Here is a 13,069-nt window from a genome sequence, read left to right as displayed (position 1 = left end):
AATTATATAAGAAAGTTGCTGTTCTCACCCCTCAGGGTAGAGAGAGGGGAGAAGATAGCAAATTTCCCATCTCCAGCAATAAGGGTGCCCTTCTACCTCCACATACAGGGAATGGAGGTGAATCTTTCATGTGAGAGATTTATTTCCTGCTTTTAGGAAGACAGATGGGAGAATCAGAGTGTCCATCTTGCTTTGGCCATTTCTTAAGTAACTTTAATTCAAAATACTCAGTCTGCCGTGGAGGCACGTTTTGGCGCAGCCTGCTCTGGGCCCTCACAGACTACTCTCTTAAATTCTCCAACAACATTCTGATGAGTTTTTTGTTTGTTTGTTTATGGTTGACAAGACTTAAGAGCACCTGAACATTTTAAATATCCTTGTGGATTCTAGTTCTATTTCCTCCCCATTTGTCGATGCTCTTTAAGGCCTGTTCTCATAGAATTTCTAGGTTTTGAATGTAAATTCCAAGAAGGAATATAGTTTGGTTTTTTGTTGTGTCTCCAGCACCTAGAATAGTCCTTGATACAAAGCAGATAGTATTTATTGAATAATTTTTAAAAATTTATTATATTTTATTGAAGGATAATTGCCTTACAGAATTTTGTTGTTTAAAGTGAGCCTTTTCTTGGAACTCTATAAATCTTAATCCATCTGTAATTTTCTGATTTTGTATTTTGAGAAATTATGAATTAGAGTTTAAAATACAAAAGCATGAGGACATGGGGGAGGATACTAATAAGCAATGCAGAATATTGTTAATCATGGTCTTTCAATACCTGCAAGTGTTACTTGTATTTCATATTCTGATTGAATAACAGTTTAAAGATTTAATGATTTTTGTTGTTCAGTCATGTCCAACTTTTTGTGGCCCCATGGACTGCAACACATCAGGCTTCCCTGGCCTTCACCATCTCCCAGAGCTTGCTCAAACTCATGTCCATTGAGTCGGTGATGCCATCCAACCATCTCCTCCTGTGTCATTCCCTTCTCCTCTTGCCTTTAATCTTTTCCAGCATCAAGGTCTTTTCTAATCAGTTGGCTCCCTATATCAGGTGGCCAAAGTATTGGAACTTCAGCTTCAGCATCAGTCCTTCCAATAAATATTCAGGACTGATTTCCTTTACCATTTATTGGTTTGATCTCCTTGTAGTCCAAGGGACTCTCAAGAGTCTTCTCCAGCACCACAGTTCGAAAGCATCAATTCGTCGGTGCTCAGCCTTCTTTATGGTCCAACTCTCACATCCATACATAACTACTGGAAAAACCATAGCTTTGACTAGACTGACCTTTTTTGGCAAAGTAATGCCTCTACCTTTGAATATGCTATCCAGGTTGGTCATAAGTTTTCTTTCAAGGAACAAGTGTCTTTTAATTTCGTGGCTGCAGTCACCATCTGCAGTGATTTTGGAGCCCCCCAAAATCTCACTGTTTCCGTTGTTTCCCCATAAACTTTTTATTGATTTAGTCAACATCAGAAAAAATTCCGTGAACATGCATGTCCTTTATGAAACTTAGTTCGAAGTGTGCTTATAGTATTTAAGTTTTACTGTACTTAACCACTGATCTTATTCCATAAGAGACTAAATGCTATCTATTCCTTAAGAGATAACATACATTGTAAGTTTCAGAGAATGCTCAAGGTTATAATAAGACAGAGTGTCTGATCTAAAGGAGCTTAAAATGTGCTCAAAGAAGACCTGCAGACAATTGTATTATATTCACACTTTATTTAAACTTATATTTGCAGTACCAACCATAGCACCTGATGCACTTATGGTAATATTTCTTAAATAAATGAGGAAGAGTAGTCTGATGGGTGAAAGGTTTTAACTTTCCTTCAGGCCAATTAACCAACAATGGCAGAGTGTTTTAAGGTATAGCATGCATGTCTTGCTTTGAAGAAACAACATTTGTCTTGAGTTTGCTTGTTTCTGTACTTAGAAGCACCTTGTAAAGTTGCCATTGTTCTTTGCCCTTGAGAGTGGTTCTCTGGGCTTCCCTTGTGGCTCAGCTGGTAAAGAATCCTCCTGCAGTGCGGGAGACCTGTGCTTGATCTCTGGGTTGGGTAGATCCCCTGGGGAAGGGAAAGGCTACCCACTCCACTCCAGTATTCTGGCCTGGACAATTCCGTGGACTGTATAGTCCATGGGGTCGCAAAGAGTCGGACATGACTGAGCGACTTTCACTTTCACTATAGCATTAAACACATGTAAACCACTTTACACATCCACGTGCACACATAAACAATAGCAAATCCCTGCTATTGGACTTCAGCTGTGGCCTGATCCCTGAGGTTTAGTTGGCCTGGTCCAAGTTCCAGCTTCATGAGCTGAGATGGGCTTGCCTTTGATATCTGTACACTTTGTGGGGGTTATTTGGTTACACTATCTCCCACTTTCCTGCTTCTTCCTTATTATCTAATGTTTCTCTGAGGTTACATAGTATCTTAGTGGCAGACTATCACCGCCTCACTCATATAAACTTCCATTCTATTGAACAATTGTGAATCATTTATTTATATATTTATTTACAGAATTTATTGCGCCTTCAGAAAGTCCTTGTGCAGGATCATATCACAGGGCATGCCTTTTTCCTCCTAACTTCATTCATCTCCCCTCCCCCATTTTATTTTTTATTTTTTGGCCACACGTGTGGCACGTGGGATCTTGGTTCTTCAACCAGGGATTGAAACCCTGCTCCCTGCAGTGAAGTGCAGAGTCTTAACCACTGGACCACCAGGTCTATCCTTTCTCCCCTGTTTTAGAATAAGAAAATTTCCCTCTTTGACCCAGGGAGTCCCACACTTATCAGTCAAGGTCTGTTTCTATCCCAGGCACCTACCAGAATCTTTTTCTCAAAAAATCAGCTCTTAGCATCTAAGGAATATTCTAAAAAATAATATTCCTTCATTCTGTGTACAAACTTGCACCAAAATGGGCTCATATTCTCCATATCCTTATATAGCATTTGTTTCCACTGACTTCTATATTGTGGGCATCTTTCCTTGGCAGTAGCTATAGCTGTCATCAGGCTTTAGTGGATGTATTCTACCCTACTGATGGGATGTGTCATCATTTATTTAGCCCACATTCAAGCTGTTTTCAAAGCTTTGCTATTATAAACAGTGTTAGAATGAGTGTTCTTGCATTTCTCTGTATACTTTTTCATTACTTTAGAAACTCCCTTAACTGATTTCTTCAAGACTAACTTGTGAATTATAGTAGATCACACTTTATCTGTAAAACATACTCTGCACGTGCACACACATGTACACTTGCTGGGATAATGTTCCAGAGGCATTCTATTAGAGTTAAGGTTTTTTTTTTTTTTATATTAGAAGTACATACATTTTCAGAGTCTATGGTGATCATCATATGTTTCACCTTTGACTTATTCTAGCATATTTCTCTCTCATTGGAGTAATGAACCCACAACAAACTGTGGAAAATTCTTAAAGAGATAGGAATACCAGACCACCTGACCTGCCTCCTGAGAAATCTGTATGCAGGTCAGGAAGCAACAGTTAGAACTGGACATGGAACAACAGACTGGTTCCAAATAGGAAAAGAAGTATATCAAGGCTGTATATTGCCACCCTGCTTATTTAACTTATATGCAGAGTACATTATGAGACACACTGGGCTGGATGAAGCATAAGCTGGAATCAAGATTACCGGGAGAAATCTCAATAACCGCAGAAATGCAGATAACACCACCCTTATAGCAGAAAGTGAAGAAGAACAGAAGAGCCTCTTGATGAAATTGAAGAGGAGAGTGGAAAAGTTGGGTTAAAACTCAACATTCAGAAAAACTAACATCATGGCATCTGGTCCCATCACTTCATGGCAAATAGATGGGGAAACAGTGGAGACAGTGACAGACTTTATTTTTTTGGGGCTTCAAAATCAGTGAAGATGGTGACTGCAACCATGAAATTCAAAGATGCTTGCTCCTTGGAAGAAAAGTTATGACCCACCTAAACAGCATATTCAAAAGCAGAGACATTACTTTGCCAACAAAGGACCATCTAGTCAAAGCTATGGTTTTTCCAATAGATGTGAGTGTTGGACTATAAAGAAAGCTGAGCACTGAAGAATTGGTGCTTTTAAACTGTGTTGGAGAAGACTCCTGAAAGTCCCTTGGACTGCAAGGAGGTCAAACCTATCGTTGGTAAAGGAAATCAATCCTGAATATTCATTGAAAGGACTAATAACTGAAGCTGAAGTTCCAATACTTTGGCCACCTGATGCAAAGAACTGACTCATTTGAAGACCCTGATGCTGGGAAAGATGACAGAGGATGAGATGATTAAATGGTATCACTGTCTTGATGGACATGATGTTGAGTAAACTCTGGGAACTGGTGATGGACAGGGAGGCCTGGCGTGCTGCAGTCCATGGGGTCTCAAAGAGCGACTGAAGTGAACTGAAAGCACTGCTGATAGTGATTTATAAATTGCCTCCTTGTAGAAGATTTGGGGATCTGTATTCATAACCAAGAGTTTCCTTTAGTTTTCTGATATGCATGCTCTCTTTATTAGGTGTAGATAGCAAACTTATACTGTCTTGATAAAATATATTAGAAGAGTTTTCTTAGTTTCTTTACTTTGGAACAGTTTAACATAGCAATGACTTGTTTCCTGAATTTAGAATAAATGTTTTTGACTTTGACATACTTTTCAATATTACTCATTTTTTGTTAATTCTATTTAAATTTTCTTCTTTGGTTCAATTTTCATGAAAAAAATATTTAGAAGTCATCCCTTTTCCTAAATGTTTAAAAATTTCAGTACAGCAATAAGTGGCTGTGTATGATTCCTGTTCTTCTTAATTATGTCCTTTTTTTTTCTTGATTAAAGTTGTTGGCATTTAGCTTATATTTAAAGGGAGGGATCCTTGACAGTGTTGATCAGTCCTGTTTTTTCAATTTATTACATAGATCACTTCTACTATTTCTAACTTATTAATGTCTACTTGTATTGCTCTATTTCTTTTCTTTTTTCTGTTCTACTTATTTTTTATATTCTCTTTGAATATTTTGGAAGGAACATTTAGTTAACATTTTTCACTCTGTTAATAGCAATTCTGTTCAGTCACTGAGTCATGTCAGAATCTTTGTGACCCCACTGACTGCAGCACGCCAGACCTCCCTGTCCACCATCAGCTCCTGGAGCTTACTCAAACTCATGTCCATCGAGTTGGTGATGGCACCCAACCATCTAATCCTCTGTCATCCCCTTCTGCATTCAGTCTTTTCCAGCATCAGGGTCTTTTCAAATGAGTCAGCTCTTTGCATCAGGTGGCCTAAAGTATTGGAACTTAAGCTTCAGCATCAGTCCTTCCAATGAATATTCAGGACTGATTTCCTTTACCATTGACTGGTTTGATCTCCTTGCAGTCCAAGGGACTCTCAAGAGTCTTCTCCAGCACCACAGTTCAAAAGCATCAATTCTTCAGTGCTCAGCTTTCCTTATAGTTCAACACTCACATCCATATATGACTACTGGAAAAACCATAGCTTTGACTAGATTGACCTTTGTTGGCAAAGTAGTGTCTCTGCTTTTGAATATACTGTCTAGGTTGTTCATAAGTTTTCTTCCAAGGAGCAAGCGTCTTTGGCTACAGTCCCCATCTGCAGTGATTGTAGAGCCCCCAAAAATAAAGTTTGCCACTGTTTCCATTGTTTCCCCATCTATTTGCCATGAAGCTATGGGACCAGATGCCATGATCTTTGTTTTTTGAATGTTGAATTTTAAGTCAACTTTTTCACTCTCCTGTTTCAATTTCATCAAGAGGCTCTTTAGTTCTTCGCTTTCTGTCATAAGTATGGTGTCATCTGCATTTCTGAGGTTATTGATATTTCTCCAAGCAATCTTGATTCCAGCTTGTGCTCCATCCAGCCTGGCATTTCTCATGATGTACTCTGCATATAAGTTAAATTAGCAGGGTGACAGTATACAAGCTTGACATACTCCTTTCCCGATTTGGAACCAGTCTGTTGTTCCTATTCATTTCTAAGTATTGCTTCTTGACCTGCATACAGATTTCTTAAGAGGCAGGTTAAGTGGTCTGGTATTCCCATCTCTTAAAAGAATTTTCCACAGTTTGTTGTGATCCACACAGTCTAAGACTTTGGCATAGTCAGTGATGCAGAAGCAGATGTTTTTCTGGAACTCTCTTGCTTTTTTGATGATCCAGCCTATGTTGGCAATTTGCTCTCTGGTTCCTCTGCCTTTTCTAAATCCAGCTTGAACATCTGGAGGTTCACAGTTTGTGTACTGTTGAAGCCTGCCATGGAGAATTTTGAGCGTTTCTTTGCTAGTGTTTGAGATGAGTGCAAGTGTGCGGTAGTTTGAACATTCTTTTGCATTGCCTTTCTTTGGGATTGGAATGAAAACTGACCTTTTCCAGTCCTGTAGCCACTGCTGAGTTTTCCAAATTTCCTGGCATATTGAATGCATCACTTTCACATCATCTTTTAGGATCTGAAATAGCTCCACTGGAATTCTATCACCTTCACTAGCTTTGTTCATAGTGATGTTTCCTATGGCCCACTTGACTTCACATTCCAGGATGTCTGGCTTTAGGTGAGTGATCACACCAGCATGGTTATCTGGGTCAGGAAGATCTTTTTGATACAGTTCTTCTGTGTATTCTTGCCACCTCTTCTTAATATCTTCTGCTTCTGTGTGTCTGTACCATTTCTGTGCTTTACTGAGCCCATCTTTGCATAAGAAGTTCCCTTGGTATCTCTAATTTTTTTTGAAGAGATCTCTAGTGTTTCCCATTCAGTTGTTTTCCTCTGTCTCTTTGCATTGATCACTGAGGAACTTTCTTATCTCTCCTTGCTATTCTTTGGAACTCTGCATTCAAATAGGTATATCTTTCCTCGTCTCCTTTGTCTTTAGCTTCTCTTCTTTTCTCAGCTATTTGTAAGGCCTCCTCAGACAATCATTTCGCTTTTTTGCATTTCTTTTTCTTACAATTAGAATGTTTATTTTTTCTTGAGTACAGTTTTGACCATCTACTGTTGGTTATGTAAGGCAGTGCCTATTTTTGATATTTGCTAGGTTCTAAAATTGTGGTATTGATTCCCTCATTGATTAAAAGTGTTATTTTGGGAAAATTTTAAGCTTTTATGTAGGTTTTATTTTTGTTCCTGCTTTTCTTACTAATTTCAAGTTTTATGTTTGTTTTTTATTTCTGATTTTGGGCGGATCATTTTTGTTTCTGCTTTTCTACCAATTTCATTAACATTGTTGTCTGAGAGCATAGTTTATATACCATCTTCATTTGCAGTAACTTTATTGACATTTTTCTCAGTGGCTTACTGTATGATTTTCTTAAATATTCCATAGGTTATTAAAAGGGTTTATTTGTGCATTGTTAGATTTTTTGTTTGTTTGTTTTTGCTGCAGCATGTGGGATATTCCCTGTCCAGGGATCAAACCCATGCCCTTTGTGTTGGGAGCATGGAGTTTCACCACTGGACCACTAGAGAAGTCCTAGTTTCTTTAAGAATTACCTTATCTCTCACTTTTGACCTCTAGAAAATTGTTAATATCTTTAATTTTAACAGCCTGAGACAGGATTAAAGGAGGGGTTAAATATTAAGCAAATGACACTTTATAAAGATTCAAACTCTTCACCATATACTTTCTGTCAGTCTATTGTTCTTGGTCAGGAAAAGATATTCTTACAGGTTAAAAGTGGAAGTCCCACTGAGCATGTCAGACTCCTTTACCACACCTCATCCTCAACACTCTTGTCCCTGGCACTTATCATTTTATGTGTATGTGTGTGTGTGTGTGTGTACCTGGTTACTGGCTCTTATTGGTTCCAGAGCTTGAGGAAAGCCTAAGTAATTGAATGCATTACCTTGTAATATTTGTACAAATGTTATGTGGGCTCCATTCACGAAAGAGCTTTTCTTATGTAGTTGAACAAACCTAAGGCTTCTTGTCTTTTGTGTCATTATTGCTTTTCTTCCTCTCAGTCTAGGTAACTGCTTTTGGGAGGAAGAAAGAGGAAATATGAAGGAAGTGTTTTAGTTTCATTGAGCCCTGTTGCTCTTAACAAGGAGATGAACAGGTGGCATTCTCAAACTTCAGTTCTTTAAACTACCTCCTGGCACTACCAGAATTTAAAATTGTGATTTTTTTTCTTAAAGGAACATATTTTTCACATTAAATATATAAAAATGTCATTTGCCATTTTAAAGCAGTTATACAGTTTCTGAACAATCTTATGGGCATAAGAGTAGAATTTACATAAAATATTTACCATATTTGCTTTGAAATAACTGAATGATTTAGAAACATGAGTTTTAAATTGAGTTTATCAATTAGGTTGAAAGATATCATAAAGGTAACATAGGAATTTCAGATAAAATGGGTTCTTTGGTTCAAGAGGTGTTGAAAACACTACTAGGTTAAAAAAAAAAAAAGGTTGAAATAGGTAACTTTACTGCAGAGATTAGTTTCTAGAGTCTTTCATATGCATTGTGAATCTCTAAATGGAAAGAAGAGATGCCGGGGCGGTGGGAAAGGTTTTCAGACTCATTAGCCATCTGCCCTCACACTCTGTTTTTTCCTATAACAATTTGATGATGCATCTTTGTACGTTTGTTACACTTACCTGTTGTATCTCCTAGTATCTTGTGCTACATTTTCAGAAAAACTGATGTTCTCTTAATGTCTTCATTATACAGGTGAGAAAATTGAACTCTAGGGAAATTAAATAATTTAGTCTCACAGCTAATTAAAAGCAATAAGTATTAGATCCCAAGTGAGGAAAATTCACGGGGTCGGACACGACTGAGCAACTGAACTGAACTGATCTGAGGAAAATCCCAGGACACTAGCTTTTCCATTTCCCTTCATTATTACTTGAAATATGAAATGTTACTTTCTCAAAAATGTATTTCTCCTAATAAGCAGTGTTTTTACAGTCCCCATTAATAAATATCAGTTCAATTTTATGTGTATATGTATATGTGTGTGTGTGTGTGTGTATTTGTATGTGTTTTTGGTATAAAATTAATGTATTGTGTTTTTGATCCAATATTTTGTGCCTACTACGGGCTTACTTTTGTTTCTAATTAGAAAATCACATAACTGTAAAATCTGCTTTTTCTTTTGCAGCGGCATTAATTAGAGGAAATCGTAAAAACTGTGCTCAATTCTCTGGCTCGCTTGACTGGTTAATCAGCCGACTGGAAAGACTGGAAGCTTCTTCTGGTATGTCTTCCAGTATCTCCTTTTTATGATATAATATTCCTTTGTTTCTATTTTATGTCCTTTAAGACATAAAAACAGATTCAGTGCAATTTAAATGTTTTCCTGTTACTAGGTTAAAATTTTTACTGATGGCCAAAATCATTGGTATTTTCATTAATTATTTCTGAAAAGCAATGTAAGAGTATCTTCTTCATTTACATTTATAAAACAATGAAGTTCAGAAAGCCACTGAAGTGCCAGAATCCCCATTATTTTTCAAATCAATTCTTCCTAATGTACTAATACATTGGTGGTTGAGTCATTAAGTGGTGTCCGACTCTTGTGACCCCATGGACTCTAGCCTGCCAGGCTCCTCTGTCCATGGAATTCTCCAGGCAAGAATATTGGAGTGGGTTCCCATTTCCTTTTCCAACGTAGCACCTTACAATACTCTACAGATAAAAAGATTTGTTTGGGTGGAGTGTTTTTGTTTTTTAGTTTAAGTGAATTTAATTTGAAAAAATGCATTGGTTTGGAATTCTCATTTTTAATTTTTCTTTGAATAATTATGTGAACAGATTTGGGGGAAAATGGTTTTCCAAATCATATGGGAAAATAGTTTATTTTTTAATTTTTTAAATAATAGTATTTTTATTCAGAGTCAAATCATAAGATGTGATTATTGTTACTAAGTTGGAAGATACAAAAGCATAGAAATGTTGTTTCAAAGGTTAATCATGTTCCCATCAACCAGATATATTTACTGTTAGCATTTTAACCTGTGCTATTCCAAGTCTTCATTCCCTTTACTTTTTATTGAAATATTATATTTCTATAGAAAAGTTTGTAAGTATACAGATCAGTTCATTTTCACATATAGGACGTATTTGTGTAACAACCTGTTACCAAACAGAATATTATCACCTATCAGAAACATACCCTGGAGCCTTCTTCCACTCATCCACTCCTCTGCTCCAGCACCTAAGTATTACCGTCATAGATTTATTCTGCCAATTTTTGAATGCTATGTAACTGAAATCATGCAGAGTAAATTTTTGTGTGTCTTGTTTCTTTCATTCAGTGTATTTGTGAGATTCAGTCACAGTAATTTATTTTAAAGGGATTTAGTAAATACAAATAAAAGTCTGCATCATTGTAAAATAGTTAAAGACCATAAAATCAGATATGTCTGTGTCTAACAAGAATGCTACTTTTGTATTGATGTTGTGGAGATGTACCCATGCACTCTGTGGCACAGCAGTTTGCCTCAAGGACATCCCAAGCTGGGTCTGTTGCTCCTACATCAGTTCACATAGTGTTCCCTTAGTTGCTCTTCTCTAGTACTAATGCCTATTTCTGTTACTTATTTTTCCTCTCCATTGCCTATACTAGTGGTGAACTCCTTCAAGTCAGGGGCTCAGTTTTATTCATCTTTGTATTCTTTGCATCCACCATACTGTCTGGCACCTAGTAGGTACTTTATAGCATTTGTTGAATGAGTGATGACTGTTTAAATTCACTTAAGAAAATACTTGTAAATACAGAAATAATTCCATGACTGTGCATGATAGAGAGACCCATGTTTGTTGGAATTGAATGACTATAGAGAGAGAAGTGCAGATGGTTGTGATCAAAGCAGTTTGGTTTTAAGTCAGAGAACAGAATTTCAGAGTTTAAGATTGAATAACTTAGAAATCTAATGTAAGAGAAATTTGAGTAACACTTGAGTTCTAAGGCATTGCTGGATCATTGGGTGACGAAAATAAAAAAGCAGATTGTTGAGAGTAAAAAAAAGGTGTAATAATTATGAGACAAAGATTTTCAGGGTACCGCAGTGTGAGTGAGATGACTGTGAATCAATATAGAATATATTCATTATGGAAAAACTGAATAGCTACTATGAGGAAGTGATCAGATGGTAGTAAGATGATGACAGGGATTGCAAAAATGGATAAATTCTTGATTCAAAGCATCTAGAGTTGTTGGCAAGTTCCACTGTATACAAAAAAGAGTATGCTGGTCTCTTTCACTGGCCCAGGGAGTATCTAGAAAGAGAAAGGAACAGAGCAACCTTCAGGATGAAGTATGAGTTCTATACGTTGCTTCACTTTTTAAAATATGCACAGCAAAAAGGAAAAAAAAAAAAAACTCAAAGGGAAAGAGCAGAAAGAGAAGGAAAAAACAGAGCAGAGCATCCTTTGACCTTGTTAACAAACAAAGCTTGGGTCCACTTGTCCTCCCACAGTAAAGCCAGTCTACTGACACTGGGTTGTGTTGAAGGAAAGTGTAGCATTTATTGCAGGATGCCAGGCTGGTGGAATGGGCAGCTCACACTCCAAAGCATGAGTGTGATGGCTTTCAGGGAAGCCATCAAAAAAAGTGGGGGTCGGAGCTGCAGGGTGCATGATCAGCTCATGCACAGCTATCAGATTGGTTGGCATCAAGGGGAAGTTTCCAGCATCATCAACCTTCCAGTTTCAAACAGTGTAGAGTCTGTGTGCTTGTGGTCTGCAGTTTTCATCTGCTTGGTGTCTGCTTCCTGTACAAACAACTTCATGTCAGGTCTTTATCTGTATCTCTTGGGACCTGGGAGTTTGGTGATTCAGCCATGTGAAGGGTTTGTAGTCTAAAGTGTTACCAGTTTCCCAATTCAGTGCTATTCTTTTTTTTATTTTTACATCTTCACATTTCAGAATCATTAACTCTTTTTTTTTTTTTAAAGATTTAATTATATCAGTGAGAAATCATTTCACATATGTCACATTGGCCAGAATCATTAACTCTTTTATTAATGTTATTTTTTACAATGATAAAAGTCACATAATATACAGTTTTAACCATATTTTACAGTACAATTCAGTGGCATTAAGTTTATACAAATGGTGAAACTCTCACCATTATTCATCTCCCAAATTTTTCACCTTCCTAAGCTGAAATTCTGCCCCATTAAACACTTAGCTCCCCATCTCCCCTCTCCACCCCACCCCTAGCCTCTGGCTCCTGACATTTACCAATGTGCTTTTATGAATTTGACTCTTGCTGGTGAATCTATTACTGCAAAGCAGAAGTAGAGACACAGATGTAGAGAACAAATGTATGGACACCAAGCAGCTGTGCGGGGGATGGATTGGAGATTGGGATTGACCTGTGTACACTACTGTGTATGAAGTGGATGGCTGGTGAGGGTCTGCTGAATAGCAGAGGTGGAAAAAATACAATCTCTTTTTAGGACATATAGTAAGTTAACCTTAAAAATGCATTCAAGTATACATTAGTTACTGACAAATACTACGTGATTCCTAATCATTAACTCTTTTAAGACTTAATGGATGCCTGAGAGACTAAAGCAAAGGCCTTTTTACTTCAGAGAACAGCGACACCGAGGCTGGTATATGGTTTCAAGCTCAGCCACACAGAGTCCACTGTTTAGTATCCAATTCATTCAGTTAAAGGCACAGATCTATTGGCTGCACATCCCTACTTGATATGATCATTTCCCAATCCAGCTGCTAGTAGCAGATATTTCTACTTCAAATAGAAGCCTTGTGCTCAGAGAAGGCAGATTGAAAGTCAGGAGTAGGAAGGGTCCTTAGAGAATGCTTCCCCTCACATTCTCACTTTGGAGGAAGAAAATTGAGGCACAAAACCTTGAAATGACTGCTTTGAAATGCTAGAATTAACTTTTATAGCCAAGATGAAAACCAGCTCCCTCATATCAGGCTTGAAGTATTAATATGTTCACTATGCCTGATAGCCTCCTATTTTTTAAGTATTTAAAATATTTTTCACAAAACAGGTTTCTCTACTGTAGAGAGTACAGTACAAGTTTCAGTGAACTCTTTTTGTCCCCCT

At 37.4% G+C, this 13,069-nt stretch overlaps 1 protein-coding gene across 1 annotated transcript in view; it reads left to right on the top strand.

The window, feature by feature from the left end:
* Positions 1-13,069, top strand: part of RYR2 (ryanodine receptor 2) — a 578,200-nt gene that overhangs the window by 199,005 nt on the left and 366,126 nt on the right. Inside the window, exon 17 of the mRNA XM_068983081.1 lies at positions 9,143-9,238. Coding sequence (XP_068839182.1) covers positions 9,143-9,238 — 96 coding nt within the window. The remainder of the gene's footprint in view (positions 1-9,142; positions 9,239-13,069) is intronic.

This window comes from Capricornis sumatraensis, chromosome 10 (genome assembly GCF_032405125.1).
Source record: "Capricornis sumatraensis isolate serow.1 chromosome 10, serow.2, whole genome shotgun sequence".
NCBI lineage: Eukaryota > Metazoa > Chordata > Mammalia > Artiodactyla > Bovidae > Capricornis > Capricornis sumatraensis.
The sequence above is the reverse complement of the archived record's forward strand: the minus strand, read 5'-3'. Positions and strand labels throughout refer to the sequence as shown.